This window comes from Euleptes europaea, chromosome 1 (genome assembly GCF_029931775.1).
Source record: "Euleptes europaea isolate rEulEur1 chromosome 1, rEulEur1.hap1, whole genome shotgun sequence".
NCBI classification, from domain to species: domain Eukaryota; kingdom Metazoa; phylum Chordata; class Lepidosauria; order Squamata; family Sphaerodactylidae; genus Euleptes; species Euleptes europaea.
Window position 1 is genome coordinate 145978391 of NC_079312.1, and position 24197 is coordinate 146002587.

The 24197-nt window shown below is 42.2% G+C and overlaps 1 protein-coding gene across 1 annotated transcript in view; it reads left to right on the forward strand.

The window, feature by feature from the left end:
* The first annotated feature begins 9997 nt into the window (after nt 1-9997).
* The window catches only part of ESYT1 (extended synaptotagmin 1), a 59458-nt gene continuing 45258 nt past the window's right edge, over nt 9998-24197 (forward strand). Inside the window, 2 exon segments of the mRNA XM_056862605.1 lie at nt 9998-10066; nt 10068-10424. Coding sequence (XP_056718583.1) covers nt 9998-10066; nt 10068-10424 — 426 coding nt within the window.

A 24197-nucleotide genomic window follows, 5' to 3' on the forward strand; every position in this document is an offset into this window, starting at 1 on the left:
GGGCTATTGATTGTCACAATCAATATTTTAACAGCAAAAAGCTGTATGTGATGAAATTGCATAGAATATTCCTTGGATTTTTAAAATATCTGTATATCTGGACTTTTAAACACGATGTAATGTTCCATTAATCAATAAACAGCCTAATTTTTCTTCTCTAATTTTTATGTATTTATCATCTTCCCATAACATACACATGGTAATTTCTCAGAGATATCATTGGGGAAAGACACCTGTGTCACAATCAAGGGTTTTGTGTTTGGATCTTACTAAGCTGACAAGAAGACAAATCTCTCCTTTTGGCCAACAGCATGCTGAGCTGCAGCAAAAAAGGAAGAAGAGGCCAGACTACAAGCCATCATTCCCACACCAGGAACAAGACATCATATAGGGAATTAGGATCCACCCAGCTTCCCTAGAATCAATATCAGCTCGGGGGACAGTAAAGAAAGGCATAGCACTTTTTTGTTTATCACATCATTTGATCCTCACAGCAACAACCTTGTGAGGTAGATGAGGCTGAGAGATTGTGACAGGATTTGAACACAATTCTTGCAGTCCCTTTCTAACCACTACACCACACCCAAAAGTGCAGATTCAAGCTGGCTAGGAATCCCAGTATGGAGTCCCAGGCACAGCTGAACGTAATCTTGGGATAGGCTACTCATTCTGATTAGCTAACTCATGTGTCCATCATTTCTGTTGGCACCCCCCCCCATCTCGCTGCCACACTCAGGGAACTCATTATCACCGCAGCAACCTTTGTGCTCCATTTGCTGCCTCCCCTTCTATGCTCGTGATGCAGCCTTCCTGGCTGATCAGATGCCAGCATTTGAGGGAGTGTGCAACCTGGAGACTCCTCTTTTTTTTCATAAGCATACTTGTACACACATTGAGGGGTGTGGAATGGTATAGTGTAGCCTGATCTTGTCAGATATTGGAAGCTAAGCTGAGTCAGTACTTGGAAGGGAGACGATCAAGGAAGACTCTGCAGAGGAAAGCAGTGGCAAACCACCTCTTTTAATTCACGTGCCTTGAAAACCCCACCAGGGGTTGCTATAAGTCAGCTGTGACTTGACATCACTTTGCACACACACACACACACACACACACACACACACCCTGTATGAGCTACATGCAGAAGTTGGTAAGCGATGGGAACATTTATTGAAAAGTATCAGGAATACTGAAAAGTCAGGTGAAAAGGGCAACCAGCTCTTTTGTACCTACACAAGCTTCACTATCAGACTCTAGGAAAACAGATAGAGTTGTCCTTATCATAACATGCCCATAATGTGGCGAGCTGTGCTGGTCTACCAACTGTTAGACAATTCACAATGGTGAATGAGCTAGGCTGAACCAAGAGAGCTGGCAACCCCACAGTAGTGCAGCTGGAGGTGTAATGTTCACGGAGGCGATTGGCCATGTTGCAGCCTTGGCAGATGGTTGGCACTGTACTGTGAATAGAATCCATCCTGATCTCTTCTTGGATGTATGCCTGCAAAGAGTAGAAAGGCACAAGACCAGGATGGACTAGCAGCAAAGAGCAAGTGGGTTCCAGAGGTTTGCATATGAACACACATAAAGCTGCCTTATACTGAGTCAGACCCTTAGTCCATCAAGATCAGTATTGTCTAAGACTGGCAGCAGCTCTCCAGGGTCTCAGTTTGAGGTCTTTAACATCACATGTTTCCGGACCCTTCCATGGTGCTCAGGCAGGGTCTGCAGCTCCTCTCTCTACCTTGTGGGGGAGTTCCTACATGGCGGGCTACCTCTGTGTGTGGGGGGGGTGTAAGGTTGATAATCAGCCTCAGATAAGTGTCATATCCCTTTAGTAGATGCTTAATGGGCTGTTATTTACCAGGTGATATTATTTACCTCTATGCTATGACAAGCTTCAGCTACCCATTTTTTCCAATCCATACTGGCACCACTGCAGAATTTTTTTATCTGCACCTGGGGGCCAGGTTTGGAATTGGTTAAAAAAGAGAAACATAGAAGATAATACATGGTTACTTTTCCTAAGCTTCAGCCATGGGATGATTTACAAATCCAACTTTAATTAATGTTGGAAATGGCCCTGGAGTCCCTCCTTCCCTTTAGAATTAGCTGGGGGCCTTGAAATAGAGGCTGGGGGCCTCTGCCAGTAAAGGGGCACCATCATATTTCTGACAGAAACTTAGTGTACTAGCAGCTGGATTGAGATCCTGGAATTAACCTGGGGTCAGAAATGGCTGCTGAGTAAGGGGAGAATGCCTGGAGGACTGGCAATTGTCACTGATTTGCACTGACAGATCACAGGTTCCATCCCACAATCTTTTACTGCAAAAGGGCCCACATTTTGGTAAAGACTGATAAGAAGATAATTTGCACTCAACAAACATTTTAAAATGGTGTATTTGTTTATCCATGGTCTCCAGACTGTAATAACAGAGCTTTTAATTTGTTATCATGGAATATTGCTGGGTGGAATAACAAAAGACAGGATACTGATTTTATTAATTTTCTTAAAGGGTTTGATGGTATATTCCTACAGGAAACTTGGGAAGCTACTGACTTGAGCATAAATGGTTTCCAAACTTTTCTCCTCCCAGCCTATAAAGTGTCCTCAATGGGTTGCCCAAAATGCGGCCTAGCTAGTTTGATCAGGAACAATAGCTTCTTTAAGCAAACCTTTTTTGGGAAATTGTGATTGTTTTGCTCAAGCAATATTACTCTCCTCTCCTACTCTGAGCCTTATTATGATTAATACCTATCTGCCACCCTCTAATAATATTAAGGACTTGGACACTATGTGGTCCAACCTCTCTAAATTTACTTTTAAAATTTCTCAAAATCGTCCATTGGCTCAAATTGTTTTATTGGGAGATTTAAATGCTCGAATTGGGTCAAACCAGCAGGAATGGTCAACCTCTATGGGTTTTGATGGGGAAGACTTGTTACCTCCCCAATTAAGTTTGCCTCATTACTCTACTGATAAAATATATAATAAGGCTAGAGTTAGACTGATAAAGTTCTGTGTGACTCATTGCTTAATAACTCTAAATGGACTACCACAATTCCCTTCTTCAACAAACTCCACCTTTATATCTACAAGAGGCTGTAGTGTGATTGATTATGGTTTATGCTCTTTCAACTTGTTGCCTCTTGTCAAGTCAGTGAATATTGAAACCCGTACCGAAAGGTTTTCAAGACAGGAAGCCAAGCCTTATTCATTCTTAAACTCTCTTCTTTTCCGTTAAAGTTGTGCTGATGTTTATGAATTTCAATGGCTTCTCTGTGCAATCTGACAAAATAGTTGGTAGAATTGTCCAGTCTTTCAGTGTCTTGGAATAAGACCCTGTGTCCTGTTTGTGTCAGTCCATGTTCAGCCACTGCTGATTTCTCAGGTTGGCCCAGTCTGCAGTATCTTTCATGTTCTTTTATCCTTGTTTGTATGCTGCGTTTTGTTGTCCCGATGTAAACTTGTCCACAGCTGCAAGGTATACGATATACTCCTGCAGACGTGAGGGGGTCTCTTTTGTCTTTTGCTGATCGTAGCATTTGTTGTATTTTCATGGTGGGTTTAAACACTGTTTGTAGGTTATGTTTTTTCAAAAGTTTCTCCATCCTATCAATGACTCCTTTAATAAATGGCAAGAATACCTTTCCCATGGGAGACTGTTTTTCCTGAGTTTTCTGATTTTTGTTTGGTTTAATGGCCCTTCTGATTTCATTCTTGGAATAGCCGTTTGCTAGCAGTGCGTGATTTAGATGATTAGACCGTGCAAGACGGATCTGTGAACCACAGTTTCTCAAGGAAGAAACTAAGAACATAAAGATTTATTAGATTCTAATATAACTATGGAGGAATTAAAAGCAGTAATAGGTAAAAGTAAATTAAATAAATCACCAGGCGAAGATGGATTTACAGCATTTTATTTCAAAAATTTTATAGAACAATTATCTCCATATTTATTAAAAGTAATGAACCGTTGTTTGCAGAATGGATCCATCCCAAATACCTGGAAGCAAGCAAACATAGTATTAATTCCTAAACAAAATTCAGATTTACTGGTTGTTAAAAATTATAGACCAATTTCATTACTGAATAATGATTATAAACTTTTTGTAGCTATTTTAGCAAATAGATTGAAAATTGTATTGAATCAGGTTATACATGAAGATCAGGCAGGTTTTCTTCCAGGAAGATTGATTAGTCAAAATGTTAGAGTAGTATTAGATCTTATAGAATATGCAGAATTTAGTACTACACCTTTTGCAATGCTATGTTTGGATGCAGAAAATGCGTTTGATAATGTAAAATGGAAATTTATGAAAAAAGTATTAGAATACATGGATTTTGGGGAAAAATTCAATTAGCTATTGGAAATATTTATACTTATCAAACGGCTAGGTTGTTGATCAATGGGAATTTAACCTCACAATTTGAAATTCATAAGGGTACTAGACAAGGCTGTCCTCTTTCACCTTTATTGTTTATTATAACGTTAGAAGATTTATTGAGAAAGATTAGAAATAATATAGATATTATAGGTTGTAAAATTGGAAGAAATCATTTTAAGGTTAAAGCTTATGCGGATGATTTAGTTTGTTTTTTAACTAACCCTATTAGTCAAATTGTAGAATGGAACAAAATGGTTGAGGTTTATGGAAAGCTTGCGGGTTTTAAAATAAACAAAAATAAAACGAAAATATTGGTTAAGAATATGACACTTTTGCAGCAGCAAGAACTATCAAAATGTACAGGTTTTACTATTGAACATAAAATAAAATACTTGGGTATTTGGTTAACTTAAAATAATTTTAATTTATTTAAAAATAATTATATAAAAATTTGGCAGCAAATTACCGTAGATTTGAAAAATTGGGGGAAAATACCTTTATCATTATGGGGTAGAATTTCAGTAATTAAAATGATGGTTTTACCCAAGATGCTTTTTTTATTTCAAAATTTACCAATTATAAAAGGAACCAAAATATTTAAAATTTGGAAAAAAGATATTCTAAAATTTTTGTGGGGTAAAGAAAAACATAGAATAGCATATAATAATTTGATTCAATTAAGGGAAACAGGAGGCTTAGGGTTACCAGATTTAAAAATGTATTATGAGGCATCCTGTTTTGCTTGGTTAAAGACTTGGATTATGTTACGAGAATACTAAAATATTAGAATTAGAGGGTTATAATTGACGTTTTGGATGGCACGCATACTTATGGTATGATAAGGAAAAGGTAAATAAACAGTTTAATATTCATATTGTTAGAGTTGGATTATTTCAGATTTGGAAAAAATATAGAAGGATTTTGGAAGATAAGACCCCGGGATGGGTTAATCCAGTAGAAGCTCATATGAGAAGTGGAATACATTTAAATTTAGAAATGGTTATATATAGAAAACCTATTGAATGGAAAGAGGGAAAATGGGTTCTAAAAAGTAGAGAAGAACTTGATATAAAGGATTGGTTTTTGTATTATAGGTTAAAAGATATATTTAATAAAGATAATCAGCTTGGATTTAATAAAAATAAATCTGAATTGGAGAAAATATTAATAAAAGGAAATAAAGGACTGGTAGGAAGAATGTATAAATTATTAATTGAAACTAATTTAGAACAAGAAAGAATTAAACCAGTTATGATAAAATGGATTAAGGAGTTAGGATTTAATATTGAATTGGAACTATGGGAAAATTTATGGAAGAGAGAATTTAAATTTACAATAACCAATGAAATTAGAGAAAACCTATATAAAATGTTTTACAGATGGCATATAACCCCTGTGCTGATATCTAAAATGAATAGAGGAGACACGGGATTATGTTGGAAATGTGGAAAGGAAAGAGGTACATATATGCACGTATGGTGGTTATGTAAAAAAATTAAAAGTTTTTGGAAAAAAGTACTTAGGGAAACTAATAATTTGATTAATGGTAGAGTAAAAAGGAAGCCGGTATTTTGTTTATTAGGAATTCCACCAAAAATATGAGTAATAATGACGGGGTTATCTGCCAATATAGTTTTGCTGCTGCAAGAATTGTGATAGCTAAAGTTTGGAAGCAAGTGAATAAACCTTTAATTGCTGACTGGAGAAATTATGGATGTATATGAGGATGGCCAAATTAACGGAATTCCTACATGGAAAGGACATGGAAGAATTAAAAAAAACATGGCTTAAGGCCGCCTCATATTGGGATAAATTGGCAAAAATGGATTTTATATTATTACTTAGCGAGTTATAGAAACTAGTTTTAACAACTTTATATTATTTTGTTAATAAGTATCATTATAAAAACTGTTTAGACACTTCTTCGGAAGTCAGGTGAAGGGTCACTTTTTAAAGTGGGTGGAGGGTCAAGGGGTATCTTTTTGGATTTTATAATTTAGTACTCATGAATGTAATAATTAGTATATAAAGATACTCTTTTGTATTTTCTTTTTGTATTTTTATGTTAATTTTATTGTATTTGTTTGTTTTGTGTTATAAAAATTAATAAAAATTAATAAAAAGTTATTAAAAAAAGAAGTTTGTAGTAATTCCATACTCTAATCTGTGTGGCTTACTGAGTATTATTGTGTTCAAATGTTTATCATGTTGATTAGATGCTGCTGTACAGAATGTTTTTAATGTTTTAACACCGGTTTTATTGAAGTGCCAATAAAATAAATATATGTTTAATATTGTCGACCATTTACTTTTTATTCCTGTGAGTGGTTGTCGTAGGGGCCCCAGCACACTAGTTTGCCCAGGGGCCCATAATGCTGTTAAGACGGCCCTGGGTTGAGGGTGATGTTTATCAGTTAAAAGAATGCAACGTCCAAATTACAGCAGTTCTGAACAGCAGAGAAATGGCTAGAGTCTCTTGGAAGGAAAAGGACCTTATATGCAAGTAAGGGGTGGGTGTCTCGGATCCAAGGAAACACACACGTTTGAATGGTGAAAAGGCCACTAATTATGGGAAAAGTTAGCCCTGAGGCTGCATGAGGTAACTGGCAAACAAAATAGACTTTGCCAGGGGCAAAAAAGTTTCATTCTCCCATGGTGGAGATATTAAAGTATGAAAAGGTAATGGTAACTGGGAAGAAGTGCTTGTTTATGGCCTGCTTGTATTTACTTACTAGTAAGGGATAGTAATTCTTCATATACTCAGATATCCTGTTTATTACTGATTTATGTGGCTGCAGGCCCTGCTTTAAATTAATATCTGTCCTGAAAACCAGAATGTGTGCTAGGAATCCTTGCTGAAGGTTAGGAGTGGCTTTGATATCTACAACATATTGCTTCAAGGATTCAAATTCTCCAGCACTGAGAATTTATGTGTGGGTGTACCAGGTGTGACAAGTGTGACAGGAGACAAATGGAAAAGCAGGTGTGGGAGTACTGGGAAAGGGGGAAATGTTGCCAGTGTGGCAAATAGGACAATATGAGCTCTGCTTGCCTGGTAAGTGTTAAATTGTTGCCATATTATTGTAATTTCATAGCCTTTGAGCTTGCAGTAGGCCTATGGAACCCACAATGGATGAGAGCATTTTCAAGAGTAGAACATAAAACATTTATTATATGAAAGTTGTGGTTATACCATCTTTGTCTTGGGAGGAGATTATTGGTATAGACTACTGTGACAATAAGGAGCACAGAGTCAATGAACAGGAATGTAGCCAGACAGGATTAGAATATTGTTAGCCAATGATGATTGTGAGGCATTTAAAATAATATTTACTCATGGAAATATGCTTTAAATCAAACCATTAAGTCTCAGTCAGTCAGGACCCAATCAAAATCATGGAGTTCCTAACAAGTTTAGAAAGAAAGGCTCACTAATTTGAGTCATTTTGGGGTAATTTAGAGGTCTTTTTAAGAACCAATGTGTTTTTTTATTCAAATCTTATTGAAAATTGTCAAGTAAACAAAGGCATATTTCAAAGGCTCAATAGATATATTGGACTATGGAATATTTCATGCCTCGAGAAGGATGTGTGTGTGTGTTGTAATGGTAGTATGAGAAATGAATGACTGGCTATTGGTTAAAATGAACAAGAGGTAAGTCAGGTGAAAAGGCCTTCGAAAGAGTCCAGAGGGTTAAAATTTTTTTTATTATTATTGTTTCTTTTTATACAAATTTCAAATATATATTTCTTATTCTACATACATTGTTTGTATAACGTACTTTTCTCATTCCCTTCCATCCCTCCCATCCCCCTCTCTAACCCCACTCCTTCTCCTTGTATTTTTTTAGTCTCTTAACCCCAGCCACGGGCACAAAGTCTGGATCTTCCACCGAATGTCTTTTCTTCCTTCCGTTGATATCCACTCTAAATAGGTCTTCCATCTACTCGTGATTTCCCTGCTCTTGTCTTCCCATGAAGTCTTCTGGCTCATCATCTCGACGATATCCAACTGTATAAATTCAAACAAATAGTTGTGCCAGATTTCTATAGTCCATTTACTTTTATCCTTCCAACCCAGAGCTATTACTGCTTTGCTTGCTAATAACATAGCCTTGAATATGGCCTGATCCCTCTTGTTTACCCCCGAGTTCCATGTTGTGCTCATTAACATCAGGTTAAAATCTATGGTTAAAGATACTTTACATTTTCTCCTTTTAATTTCTAGTATTTGTCTCCAAAAACCCTAACCTCTGGGCATTCCCACCACATGTGGGAGAACCAACCCTTAGATTGTCTACAGTGCCAACACATGGGGCTTAGTCCTGGAAACATGTGGTTTCGAATTAGCGAATATGTTTCCATGTTTCCAGAGGGTTAAATGTAATAAAATAGAATATCTAGTTGTAACAAAATAAAACAGGAGTGCAAAATAACAAACTATTCCAGCACAAGTTTTTTGTGTGAGCCAGAGCTCAAATTATGAAATACAATGATGAAGTGAACTGTGGCTCACAAAAACTTATTCTGGAACAATTATTTTAGTATTGTCGAAGGCTTTCACGGTCAAAGTTCATTGGTTCTTGTAGGTTATCCGGGCTGTGTAACCGTGGTCTTGGAATTTTCTTTCCTGACGTTTCGCCAGCAACTGTGGCAGGCATCTTCAGAGGAGTAACACTGAAGGACAGTGTCTCTCTCAGAGTAGTAACACTGTCCTTCAGTGTTACTCCTCTGAAGATGCCTGCCACAGTTGCTGGCGAAACGTCAGGAAAGAAAATTCCAAGACCACGGTTACACAGCCCGGATAACCTACAAGAACCAATTATTTTAGTCTTTAAGGTGTCACTGGTCTTCTGTTTATGATACTTTATAAGCAGATCCTCTACTGAGATTTTATTTAAGTGGACGTTAAACAAATTCATTTTGTGCAAACATGTGCGGCGTCGAGGAAAACTCAATGATCTGTTCAGCCATTGCTTCGTCTCAACTAGGACAAAATTCCAAACCTTCCTTCCCTCCGGAGTCGTCGTTCAAGAAAATGAAACACCGAGGCCTCATCGCTAACAAGAAGCGGCTTCTCCCTGCTCCACTGATAAAATGAAACAAGGCGGATGGCTGCGGATACCCGCTTCAGTCGTGTGGGAAATGCACTCTTCACATGACCAGTGACATTTTATTCTTCGTTCTGGTGTAACACGTTCCAGGACAGACAAAAAACCAGACACCCGCTCAAACAGGCAAGCAATAAGCACGCAGAAGTCACGCAGGGGCCGCGACGCCTCTCTTCCCACCCACCAAATATCTAACGGGGCAGCGGAAGAACGAGGAGGGGCGCTGTTTTCACACGTGGCCCCGCCCACCAGAATAGCTGCAAAACTACACTCATCCAACGGAAGAGAGCGGGCGAGAGGCTTTCGTCGTTGCCTAGTATCCTACTCTTGGAAGCCTGACGGACCAATCAGAACGGGAAGGGCCAGACGTCAGGGGCGTTCTAGACCCTCCTCCTCGAGCCTTTGCTCAATCCGAGGACGGGGAGGCGGGGCTTCCACGTCGCCGTCCAATCAGCCGGCGGGTGGAGACGTTGCTCCCGCCCTGCCTCGCCGTCCCGTTCCATGACTGCAGCCGCCGCCACCGCCGCCGCCGCAGAGACCGCGGCGCTCTCCGCTGGCCGGACGTTTTCGCGCGCGCGCCATGGAGGCCGGCTCGGAGCAGGCAGCTGCAGCGGCCGATCCTGGCCCGGCGGCCCCCCCTTCGGGCTCGCGCGGGCTGGGGGGCGTCGGCTCGGCAGAAGCCCTGGCGGTGCTGGGCGCGGTGGGGCGGCGCCTGCTCTGGCTGCTGCCCGTGTACCTGGCGGGCCGGGCGGGGCTCAGCCTGGGCTTTGTGGTGGCCGGGGTGGCTCTCTACATGGGCTGGAAGGGCCGGCGCCTGGGCAAGGAGCGCTCGCTGCGGATGGCCGGGCTGCTGCTGAGTGACGAAGAAGGGGCGGTGAGCAGCGGAGGGCTGGGCCGAAGCCTGGGCAAGAGCGACCTGCCCGCGTGGGTAAGAAGGGCGCCCCACTTCCGCCGCGCGCGGCCCCCCCCCAAAAAAAACTGATGAGTAGCACAGTTGCTGTAGTCTAAGCCCTTCTAAATAAATGCGCTTAAAGTGACTGTGCGAGCGCCTTTTCGCTGGCACGGAATGCCCTGGAATGCCTCTCTTATTGGCTGTTAGCGCACTAGGTATTCCCAGCGATGTATTAACAGTTTGAAAATGTTATGAAAAATACTGTTCGCACTTTGTTTGGCCCCTTTAGCTGTGAAGACGTCTTCCAACCATTTTTTAGCCGTGGCATCCAAAACCCCTTTTAAAGCGATGTTTTTTATAACATTTTCAAACTCTTAATACATCGCTGGGAATACCTAGTGTGGTAGCAGCCTATGGGGGTTACCGCACTTGTATTCCCAGCGATGTATTAAGAGTTTGAAAGCGTTATAAAAAATACTGTTCGCACTTTGTTTGGCCCCTTTAGCTGTGAAGACGTCTTCCAACCATTTATAAGCCGTGGTATCCAGAAACCCTTTTAAAGCAATGTTTTTTATAACGTTTTCAAACTCTTAATACATCTCTGGGAATACAAAGTGTGGTAACCCCCATGTCAGGACCGACCAAAATAACACAGTGAAGCAAGCTTTTGAATGCTCCAGAACTCTTCATCAGGCTGGATATTTAAGAGGGAGGGGGTCTTTCCATAGGCGTGGCTTCTTGTGTGGATTTCTGCTCCCTCTCCTCTTTGAATTCAGAATGGTGAGGGAGGAAAAAAGGAAACTCTCCCAGCACGTATGATGTACTTGAGGATAATGTGACTTGTGTTTTAATGCAGCCGTGCAGAGACGCCTTCAGAGGTTTCTGGCACACAAATGTCTGTTATACTGCCTGCCTCGATAATAGTTTTAAGGGCTTGTTCCCTTAAAGAACAATAAAGGGCTGACTGTAAAGCTTCCAAGCCTGGATGACAGTTTTGACTTTCCACAAGCGATCAGCTGTTTCCAAAGCTGTCCCAACTTGTGAAGTGGTCTTCAGTTTACACCATGGCATTCTTTCCTCTTGACCCAAGTCCCACTATTCCTGTCCTTGTGGGTTTCTGTTCTGATTGGGAAAAGTATGCTAGAGCTTGACCCAGGAATGGATGAACTCCAAGCTTTTGCCTTCTTTCCCACCCTCTCCCTTTTGGTGTGATAAGGAGACTAGCTGCTATCTCTCAGCTTGCGACATGGGGATGCTACTGGCCAACCTTACAGGCTTGTTGTAATGATTACATCAAGATAATGTACCTGAAGTAATCTGGATGCTATACAAGTGCTGTATATGCTTATCATGTCTTTATTTACTGTATACTTGTCTTCATCATATAAACAGAAGCAAGTTGGCTTATAAAATAAGGAACTCTGAAGCCTTACATCTGGGACGTTTCCCCCCCCCCCCATATTATCCCTTCATCTGTCTCATATAGCATGGGAGCTTGGATCTATCAACTAGTAAACTTCTATATTTCTGCTTTACATGTAGGGAGAAAAGTATGGAATAAGACAGTTTGATCTTGCTGGAAAAACACACAGAACAGCAATTGCTTCTTGAATGGCAATTGCTTAATTTAGCATTTGCATATGACGAGTAGGTATTAATAATTCCTGCTTGGTGTTCCCATCTTCCACCCCTGTCCAAAGCTTCTACCTTCTCCTTTATTCATAACGTTATACTGTGCTTCCCTCTTCTGCTTTACAAAACCCCATCTTCTCTGTTGAAATTCCATTTATTTATTTAAAACATTTATTAGCTGCCTTTCTTCCTTGCACAGCTCAAGGCTCCTTACAGCATAGATAAAACACATAAATCTTGGTTTTTAAGTTTTTAATGTATTTTATTTTATCTCCCTGCCTTTACTTCCTTTCCTTTTCTCTTTGCAATGTCTTCCCCACATGCGTGGAATTCTTTCCTGGAGACTGCTTCTTCCCCACCAGCTCTCCTAGTCTTGGAGTCATCTTTTGCATTTCTTACCTTATTCATAGAATCATAGAGTTGGAAGGGACCACCAGAGTCATCTAGTCCAACCCCTGCACAATGCAGGAATTTCACAACTACCTCCCCCCCACACACCCCAGCGACCCCTGCTCCATGCCCAGAAGATGCCCAAGATCCCCTCCCTCTCATGAACTGCATAAGGTCATAGAATCCTTACTTCGCTTCTCTCTGCCCTCTCTGGGATGTGTTCACTTTATGTGGAAAGAAACTCCTAACAGATAGGTAGGGAAAAGGTGCAAAGCAGCAGGCATGCTACTCTTCCATGGTGATTCTCCCTATCTTTGTTGGTATCAGGTGTTTTCTTTAGCAAGGGGAAACACAGCATTCTTTGCATTGCATCCTTTTGGGCAGCCTGGATAGCACTGGTTTGATTGTGGCAGAACAGCAGTAGACCATTTCTGCCGTTCAGGATCAGAATGCCCCAAGGAAACACAGGATGGCATTGCTAAAAGCAGATTAATAGTTTGGTCATCTAAAAACTTGGCATGTGCAAAATAAGCCTGTCCAGATTTTGTTTTGTTTTTAAATCCAGCTCCTTGTATCAAAATGGCTGCAGATATGAGAACTGCCATGCTGCAGCAGATATGGAAAGATCCTGAGTCTCTGGTTAGACTCTTGGTGCCTTAATTTAAGCAGAGTTCATCATTTTTTATTTTTTTCACAAGTTTGTTGCTTCTGACACTTAATTACTTTGATACATAAAGCTGCTGCTGTTGCAGGTCAGTTATCCTGTCACTTGCCTGGAGTAGTGTGATAGCTGATCACTGTGCCTGCTCTCAAGCAGAACATGTGGACTTTCCCCCTCTGTTTAAAGAGGGACGCAAGCTGCAAGGTCTGGATTAACTAGATGCAAGCAAGCCCGGAGTTAACCCGGAGGCTGACCCTACTTGCCTAGCTATCCCAAGTGTATTGGATACTTGCCAGGTGAAGTGCGTGCTGGCTCTTGGCAACTAAAATATTAGTAAAACTGGTACTGTATACTATGCAGTTACCAAAATCAGCAACCACGTGGTTTAATTCCTGTTTCTTCCAATGTAGCATCACAAGGAAACATCTCTCTGACCTTGCTTTCATGGCAATGTCGGTTTCTCACCCTGCTATCAACTGCCACTGATATGGGGTAGGGAATGCAGAAAGCTGGAGTCAGGTCTTGGATAAGTAGCGCTTGTGGTTACAGAAGGCGGAGAGGTAAATTCAAAGTGTAGTTGGTGGTTTTGGTGGCATTTGCATATTCACTCTAACATATAGTTCTGGCCTGAAACACCCTCACAAAAAGTCCCTAAAATATGTTATCTAGTCATCTAACAGAAACTTCCTATCTCAGGTTGTTAGCTTAACTAGCTGGTTTCTTGCCTTATCTAGATTTTTACATTGTAGCTTTTTTGGGGTGGGGGGGACATTCATTCCTGACAAGTACGCTTTGATGATTGGCTTGCCACATTCCAGTCTTGTGGTACATAGCAACATCATTGCAAGTTCAAGTTCAGTGGCCTGACCTCCCTTCTATGGGAGAGCAGAACAGAATATGGAAGTCATAATGGGAGGATTTATAGGTTTTAATCTGTTGGGGCCATGAATAGCTCTTTTTTGCCTTAGGCCTTTGTGTTGTTGCCGATGGGGTGGACATTTAGTGCATTGTACACAGAGAACTTCCTTTCTGTGGAAATCTTGACTAGTCTGTCCTTGGGATAAAGTTGGATGCTTGTGTGGAGCAAAACTCTTAAAGGGGCTATTGCGGATGCTGCTGCAGCAAATGGACAGGAGAGATCCCTCTTTATAACAGCGGTGTACTGACTACCTTGGTTGCTCAGCAGCAGCAAGAGAGGTCAAAGGATATGATGCTGTGAGTTAGAATTGTTTCTTGGTGTGAGAGAGCTTGCAATTTACTGTTCTGTATTTCATTGGTAAATATGGCATTTTAAAAGGAATTGTTCTGTGTCTCTGAAATACAGCCGAAACAAAATTGCTAGCTGATTATGATGCAGCCTTGAATGGAGCTTTGTTTGGAATTTTGTCCTCTGAATGTTTGGGGGAGTTTGTAGATGAGGCTTTTGGCAGGAAGACCATGTTCCATGTATGTAGGACAGATTTTTTTTTAACACACCATTGAAATTAGAAGAAGCAGCAGCGTTGGTTTTTATATGCCAACTTTCTGTACCACTTAAGGAAGAATCAAACCGGCTTACAATCACCTTCCCTTCCCCTCCCCATAACAGACACCCTGTGAGGTAGGTGAGGCTGAGAGAGTGTGACTAGCTCAAGGTTACCCAGCTGGCTTTATATGTAGGAGTGGGAAACAAATCAAACTCATCAGATTAGCTTCCGCCACTCATGTGGAGGAGTGGGGAATCAAGCCCAGGTCTCCAGATCAGAGTCCTCTGCTCCAAACCACTGCTCTTAACCACTGCACCACGCTGGCTCTCTGTAACTAGGGTTGCCAGCCTCCAAGTGGGGGCTGGTGATCTCCCGGAATTACAGCACATCTCCAGATGACAGAGATCTGTTCCCCTGGGGAAAATGGCTGCTTTAGAGGGCCCTGCACCCTACTGAAGTGCCTATCCTTCCCTTAAGATCCACCCCCAAAATCTTCAGAAATTTCCCAAACTGGAGTTGGCAACCCTATGCTTTGACTAGGTGTGAGAGCTTGTGATTTCATGTTTCATGAAGCCCTCTGTTTTAGTCCCCCCCCCCCCCAATCTTGGGCATTGAAACAATGGTAAAGGCCAGAGAGCCTTCAAACAAGTGTCAGCAGGACAGACTCATTATAAAGATAATTTAACTCCCACCTTCTTTCCTGCTTCACTTAACCAACCCTGAAGGCAGATAAACTTCCATATGGCACCGTGACAGTCAAAACGGAGATGGTGTGCAGCGTGACAAACATGTCTTTAATATAATTACAGCTTTTTTTAATTTTAGAAAAGTGTATTTGAGTGTCTGAGGTTACTTGGCTTGTATCAGGTTAAGATGAGAGCCTTTAAAATCTCCTTAAAAAACAAACAACCCTATGCAATGGCTGCAAAAGAGAAGAGCCAGTTTATTAGCATTTGTAAACTTGTGCGCGTGTGTGCACGTGCGCAGTCTGCATGCGCACAGCTGTGAGGATTGTTTCGCTGCATGCCATACATGGACAGTTTTGCATTTGCTTGTCATAGCACTGGTATGTGCTGAAATTCCCAGAATTCAAACAGTTGCACATGGCCGGCATGATTTGTATTTCAGGCTGTAGTTCTATCATTTGGAAATAACAAGTCACTCAGGCTATTAAAAAAAAAGTTTTACTCCAGGAGTAAGTTGTTTCCTTCCTGACTTCAGGGCAACAGTGGTCTGCAGTCCAATTCTGTCCATGTTTGGAAGCCAGTCTCACTGTCCCCCCAATGGCTTGCTTCCAATTAAGTGTGCTTAGGGCTGGAGACAGCATTTTTTTAAACTAGTGAGGGCTGACTCCCGAAAGCATTCATTGGAATAAACTTTGACAGTTTGTTAGGTGCCACTAGACTCCTGTTTTGTTTAGGTGAAAATGTGTTTTGCTTTGAAATTGCCCCCCCCATTTTTCTTCTGCACCTGTCCTTCAAACAACTTTTACGTGCCCTCAACCACTCTTTCTTCTTCTGCATGGCTCAGGTACCACTCCTGTACTGTTGCACCCCCTCCCCTGCCTATTTTCTGCATCACCCACAAACTGCCACAATCCCCTGGCTCCTTTCTCCCTCCCACCACCTTGTGCTGCTTCATCTCCAGCCTCTTAGTTACAAAGTCTGTGACCTCAGTCTTCCCTGATAAAGACCCCAGTGCAATATATGACCCATCTTCTGCAAAACCCTCATTATCTGTAAGCCTGTTCTGAATAGGACATTCAAAGAGTTTGTCCATTGTTTGATTAAACATGATTTTGGTTATTCTTGCTGGTTTAGCAAAAGGCAGACCAAAGAGCAGCAGACCAAGTATTCAGAGTCCTGGGCATGGGCTCTCTGTCTGGGGAGCAAGCCTCTCTGCAGAGATGGCAGCATCTTTTCTCTGAGCTGCAGTTAACATGATTTTACAGGACAATTCACTGAGGTAGAGCCTGAATTGTGTCTCTCTGACCTACTCTCAGGCTGCACATGGTTGTTATTCCACTGAACTGCAGACTGCAAGAAAGTACAGCAGTAATTCCCCAATGGCACACCCCAAGAAGACTGGCAGCATGTCACGTGAAATAAATTCATTGAGCCCAAAGCGCCCATCTGTAAAGGAGACAACCCTGCAGGGTCTCTGCTCAGTCCACTCCCTCACCTGTCCACTTCTCATCACCCTTTATTGAATAGTTTTGCCACATTTCTGCATTGAGTGTGACTGAATGATCCATCCATTTCCATGTAAAGAACTAGGCAGAATTCCCCCCCTCCCAAAAAAAATAAGGCTGCTGGTCAGGTGTCTGGGTGAATCACTATTACAGGTTTCCTTCCTTGCAACCAGGAGCCAAGCTTTTAACAATGACTCATGTAGAAACATAAGGGTGGTCTTTTCTGAGGGCAGCTTATTCTTTTTTACACTTTATTTACTTTATTTACACCCTGCCTTTATCCCCAATGGGGACCCAAGAGAGCTTACTTTGTTCTCCTCTCCTCCATTTTATCCTCACAACAACCGCGTGAGGTCGGTTAGACTGAGTGCCTTGTGACTTGCCTAAGGTCACCCAGTGAGCCTCCGTAGCAGAGTGGGGATTTGTACCTTGGTCTCTGACACTCTAACCACTACATCACACGGGCCGTCTTTGAAAATATATCACCTCAGCAGTGAAAGGTAAAGTATGCCCCCAGTTTTAATTTTGGGGGAAAGTCTGTCAGCTAGCAGAAATTTGGTGGACAATTAGACTGTTCCAAACAGCTTCTGGTATGAAGAGCTGAATGCTTAAAAAAAAAAAAATTTCTCACAGTTTATCCAAATGGTTTAGAAGTCTGCAAGCATGGTTTTAAATAATGGATGTTAAGAATATGGAAAGTCCCCCCAACCTCCATTAGAGCCTTAGCCACAATATCTAGCCCAAACTAAAAGATTACAAGTTTGCCAAAGATGCAGGAACAGAAGTTGAACAGCTTTGGGATACATCATCTGAATCTGAATGGAGTGAAATCATCAAAGTGCTGGGAGAAGTAGAACTCATGTTCCCTTCTCAGGTCCCCTGCTTACTAATCTGTGCTAAACTACTGGGCTTACCTGTGGATTCAGCACAATCATACAAGATGGAAGGGTATGAGAGAGCTCCTCTTTAGAATCATAGAGTTGGAAGGGACCACCAGGGTCATCTAGTCCAACCGCCTGCACAATGCAGGAAATTCACAACTACCTCCCCCACACACGCCCAGTTGCCCCTACTCCATGCCCAGAAGATGACCAAGTTGCCCTCCCTCTCATGAACTGCCTAAGGTCATAGAATCAGCATTGCTGACCGATGGCCATCTAGCCTCTTCTTAAAAACCTCCACCTCCCGAGGAAGCCTGTTCCACTGAGGAACTGCTCTAAATGTTAGAAAATTCTTCCTAATGCTAGAGGGAAACTTCTGATTTAATTTTAACCTGTTGGTTCTGGTCCAACCTTCTGGGGCAACAGAACACAACTCGGCACCATCCTCTATATGACAGCCCTTCAAGTACTTGAAGATGGTTATCATATCACCTCTCAGTCTTCTTCTCCTTCAACCTTTCCTCATAGGACTTGGTCTCCAGACCCCTCACCGTCTTTGTTGCCCTCCTCTGGACACATTCCAGCTTGTCTACATCCTTCTTAAATTGTGGTGCCCAAAACTGAACACAATACTCTTAGGTGAGGTCTAACCAGAGCAGAGCAAAGCGATACCATCACTTCGCGTGATCTGGACACTATATTTCTGTTGATACAGCCCAAGATCATATTTGCCTTGAATATTTCTCTGCTCTAGAGAACTGTCACATCAGAAAGAGAGCCTCTGACTTGGCTTACTCCTTCATGTTGTAGTTTTTGCCATGGAGAGAGGTTTTTAAAATGTGGGGGAATGTTTTAAAAGGATGGTACCTCCACCTGTAGTCTGCATTAATACAATCCAGGAAGGATTCTACAGTGTGAATTTGCTTAAGGTTTCCTTTGGCTCAGAGTCGCTATAATACTCACTGGTAATCTCAGGTTTGGAATAGAAGGCAAAATCAGTGGCATTTGAAAAGGTTAATTTAGTCTGGGTACTATAGTTGTACTCAGCTGTACTGAGTACAGGTACTATAGCTGTACTCAGGTAAAATGTCTGCAGTGGAAAACTTTGATGGTACACAATAGATTGGTACGCAATTGTATGGTGCAGTGTCTTTGATATCTAACAATTGTTAAGAGCAGACTGTGGGATTGAGTTCTTAGTGTCTAAAATGACCAGATTCTGCATTCTTTTTTTGATGGCCTTAACCACAGGTGAGGGTTATAGCTGTACTCAGGTATGTAGCCAGTGTCACAAGCATTGCTTAAGTGGGGCACTGATCAGCATTAACATTGGGTAAGGTTGATGCTGGCATAACCTCAACGCTGGTGAACGGTGAGGGGAATTCAGGTATGAGATGGGAGGGACTTAGAGGAAGGAGTGGTACCATGGTGGGTTCCTGGTCTTTTAAACTTGGTTAAAGACTGGGGATTTGATGTTTCCAGTGGGCCATAGGCAGGCAGAATGAGAATCTTGCACTGTACTGATCTATTTTGTACACACTTCACTGGACTGGAGTGTGTTCACCCCAAAACCAAATGTTTGAAGTTTAAGCCGTGGTATCTGGCGGTTTTGCAAGCGGATAGTCTATTTATGCATACTTGTGTTGGTTGTTTGCTTATAAAAAACTTTTTGGCTGGTCACCTGGCTGTGATTCCTTATTAGCCATAGGTGACTAGTCAAGTGGCTTTTTTCTTGCCTGATATCTGGCAAAGCTAGCCATTTAGGTCCTGTTAGGTATCTGTAAGTGTGAGTGAAGGTAAAATCTCTGCAGTGGAAGACTTTGAGGGTGCAGGAAAAGGGCCCCTCAGCCTGTGCCACAGTCTGTGCCTTAGCAGTTCTAACAGCAGCGGTATTTGGGGAATGCTTCTGTCTGAGTCACCACTTGCTCTCCACAATGTTTTCTGTTATATAGGAAATGCTGCTGCTTTTGCTCATTTTGTAGCCACACAGTTAAGATATGTGGGTGTAACATTTGGGGCAGGGAGTACAAGGGAGCTTCTAAAAATAAGCCAGTCTGGCATCTTCCTTGTGGTTCTCAAATACCTTTCAGCTAGGTGCTTTATCTTGTGGTTGATCGCTTAAAAATTAGCCTATCCCAGCTGATGCAAAGATGCCCATGGTTTCTGCTAACCAGACCTAGTACATACATACATCTTAGGAAAATAACGTACCTGCATCTTCCAGTTCAAAAGAAGATCTTTGAATTATCTGGGTTATGACAATGACTACATCCTGCTTTTGCATGCTGACATTCTGTTGTCTGGGTAACATATTTGCGCAATGTTGTGGGGGCACAACTTGTGTCTTGTGGCTCTTGCTGCCCTGGGAGGTTCTTGGGTAGGGTCCAAAATTAATACAAACTGTGGACTTGGCCTATTACAGAGTCCTGAAAATGAAAGGCCACAGATCTTTTGCTTGTGCTGGGAGTTTCATATTTTCTTAGGACGTGTGGGTTTATATAGGGCAGGGGTCTCAAAACTGCGGCTCCAGAGCCGCATGCGGCTCTTTGGCCCGTTGAGTGCGGCTCTCCGAACTTGGTTCGGAGCCCCTGCTCTTGTGCCCGCTCGCGCCGGCAGCCGGGCTGCGGAGCCGGCGCCTGAGAGAGAGAGAGAGAGTGGGTCTCCCTTTCCCTTGCCCTCAATGGTTGGGAGGCTAAAGGCTCCCCTCCCCTCTAGCCGCGCGATTGCTGGGCGGGCGGCTCGGTGGTTCCTGCCCCCCCCGCCTATCAGCTGTTGGGCGGGGCGGTAGACCTGGCCTCCGGCTGAGTCCCATTGGGAGGCCATGTCTACCCACTGGCTTTCTTAGCGGTAGACCTGGATTCTGAGGAGGGGAAAAAAGTCCCCCTTCAGAGGCCAGGTCTACCAATTGGCTTCTATGGGCCTCTGGAGGCCAGGTCTACTGCCAAGAAAGCCAATGGGTAGACCTGGCCTCCCAATGGGACTCCGCCAGGTCTACCAATAGGCTTTTATGGCGGTAGACCAGGCCTCCAGACGAGGACTCCGGACGGGGAGGGGGAAATGGCAGGGACTTACAATTAAATTGTTATCAATAAATAAGGTCACTATTAAGTATGATATCAAGTTTTATTCAGTGTACCTATAGTTTAATTAAGACTTAAAACTTTAATTAAAGTTTATTAAGTTAATAAACAGTGTACCTACCTATATAGTTTAAGTTTAAGAAATTTGGCTCTCAAAAGAAATCTCAGTCGTTGTACTGTTGATATTTGGCTCTTTTGACTAATGAGTTTGCCGACCCCTGATATAGGGTGATATTCTTACTCTTGGGCTACATTTAGACATCCTGTTAAACCATAGTTTGTTTCAACTGTGGTGGTGGAAAAACTGTAGTTAGTCTATCAGATGAAAGTAACACATCCCAGTTTGTGTATAATCCCAGGGGTGCCTGCTTTTCACTTCCCAGCAAGGGAGGACATCTGTGGTCCCTGCGGCCTGATGACTACAAGGTGTGGTGTTATTCAGCAAATTAAATCCATATATTGCCGAAAGCCACATTTAGTACAAACTATGTTTACCCTAGTTGGAAATCCCAGTTTAGTACCATCAAGGAACCCTTGTCTGAATGCAGCCTTGCCCAAATTCAGTCAGTATAACAGGAAGGACTTTTTGTTCATCTACTGTGGTGTGGCATGAAATCCAAACAGCCCTCAAGGGCTGAGGATACTTTGCATTGGAGGAGGAAGTGCTTAACCCTTCCCTTGCCAGTAATTTTTCCAGCTGCTTCTGCTTCAACCACTATTCTGGATCTGTTTTTACCTCAAGTATAAAAGCAGGGGGGGGCGCAGAGGGACGAAATTTTTAAGGAAAAGTAGCTGGCATGGGAAGGTTAAGGACTCCCCTCCCTGCTGCAAATTTTACCTCTCCTGAGAGTATTTTGCAAGGGAAAAGGGGTTCTCAGGACCTCACTGCATATGGCTAAACCTGATGTGATTTGTGTATCTGGTTTTGGTGTGTAAATGGGGCCTCTGCTTCTCTTTCTAGGCTTCTTCCCTGGGTGGACTGATTTTATAATCAGGGAGCTTAGACTGGAGCAATTCTGCAGAGAATTCTACTGCTGTTCACTTACATAGAAAATGAAGTTTTAACTCAGTGAATTTGATAATGGGTCATGGATACCATTTTGATAACTTCTCTCAGTCAAGATGAAGTTGTTATGTTTAAATCCCGCTGAAATCTTAAATCAGTGGGACTTTAGTTAGCTATGACTGACTGTTTTGGTGTACATTTACATATAACTAACTTGCCTGGGGTTCCACCCATGTATGTATTTTAGCATATTTGCATTCAGATTTCATTTTAAACCAGGCCCTTTCTTTTTGAAGATACATGATAGAATTGGATTTTTGAAAAAGAAACTGATTTAAAATTTTAAAAATCATGTGTGTACCCACCTTGTGCTCTCATTTGGGGACATCAAACCTATCATGGCCCCAGGATGTGACCCTTCTTGTTTCTTTTTTCTGTTCATAACCTTCATCTTCAGTGTTTGCTCCCAAACATATGGTGGTCAAGGCATTTGACTTTCTTGCATTGAGGAACCTTAAGTTAGTTCTGAGAGTTACTTTGAGAGTTACTTTGTGTGAGCAAAGCAGTTGCATGCAATCCATTCACTGAGTTCATCACGCATACCACATGTGCATATATGCCATCAAGTTGCAACTGACTTATGGTGATCCCAGCAAGGGACCCCAAGGTAAGTGAGAAGCAGAGGTGATTTGCCATTGTCTTACTTGGTGGCCTCCCATCCAAGTACCAACCCTGCTTAGCTTCTGATATCTGATGAGATCAGGCTATAACATGCTGCTTCCTTCCCACCCATGCAATAGCTGATGCATAACATTGACAAATTAGATCACAGCTAAAATCACTGGGAATCTTCCCATCATGATCAGTGGGACTCAGAGTGGATTACATCCTCAAAACCAGCTAAAATCTCATTGTGCAAATCCAATACAAATAAGCAGAACGCAAGCCATTACCGTATTGTAACCTTTGACCTCCACTAGCAAGCCATCAAAAGCATGTCAGAAAAGCTCTGTCTTACACATGAAACCTGTATCTGTACCACACTTACCATAAGGTAAGGGACCAAAAATGCATGAATTGTTCCTTGTGTGACACCTGCCCAGGGGACAGTTGTCCACAGTCGCTGCAGGAGCTGAGACCTGAAGCTTGATTTCCTGAATCTTAGCCAGGAAGACCCATCTGTGTGTTCAGCTCCTGCTCTTCATTTAGGAAGGCAAACATTTTGACAATTTTTTCAGTCCCCAAGCAAGGCTAGCAGGTTTGGAAGTGGGCCTGGACAGGGTTTTCCTTTCTGGCTCTTTATCCACTTATGGTTTGTTGAATAGTCTTGGAACGAAAAAGGGGGGCATGGGGGTGGGAGCAGAGTACATCTCCACATCCAGTCATCTTCTTTCCATACACCATCACTGATCAGCTTCACCACCACTTCCAGTTTTCCCTTGAATGTGCAGTCATGAAGGATATATAGATTGGGTTTGCTACTGGCAAAATGAGGGTGAAAAGTCTGGAAGTGACCGGACTAAATGCTTCCCCTCACTCCACCTAATGTATATGGGAGGATGGTACAGCCTAGCCATTTGAATGGCATGCTATTCTGTTTGCAGTTTTATTTTCCCATGGGATGAAATACAAACATGCAGCCTCTGTCCCCTCCCCCCAGCCTGTAGTGGTGTAGTCTAGGAAAACCTTTACCATATGGTTCTCCTGTGTACATTAAATAGGTCTAGTTCTTGGTAGTCCTGTCCCAGTTAATGTGTAGATCTTGGATCAATGGCAACTGCTTCTACTTGTATTTATTTCAAAATTTCAACCCCATCTTTTCTGAATTCCAGGCAGCTTGAATTCAGTACAATTAAAATCAGATACAGTTGGATTTAAGAAATGTGTTCCTCTTGGTGTGCTTCTCACCCTGTGCATAATTTTATAAACCGCTATCATGTCCCCCCTTAGTTGGCTCTTTTCTGAGCTGAAACAAGGCTGCATGTGGTGGGATATACCTATCTTGATGGTTATTGGTTATATGTAAATATACTGGTCTCTGTGTCACTATGATGTCAGAATTTCTATAATTGCCTAAACTGTACTTTGAATCTTTGCAACTACTGTGGATACTTTTGGCTGTCAGGCACTTGTCTTGGCTAACCAATAACTGTTGTAGTTTTTTTTAGAATAAAGACTTTGAATCTATTTTCTTTATTTGGGTAGCGGGCTCCCTTCGTTGTTTAAATTTCCCCCATTATAGTGAATTCTCTACCACATTTCCACCTTACTGGAAAACTGAGGGCTTGAGCTTGCAAGAGCTCTTCTTCTAGGAGAGCCCCCCCTTCACTTGCTCCTCCCCCTTCCCATTCCAGCATTCTTGCCATAGAGTGACTCTCATCATGCCTCTGAGTTCATTGAAGCCTGTCTCCCTAACATCTAACATACCTGCCTGGCTATGAACTCCCTTGGCTGCTGACAACAAAAGGGATTCTAGGAAGAATTCAAAGATAATCAATGGAT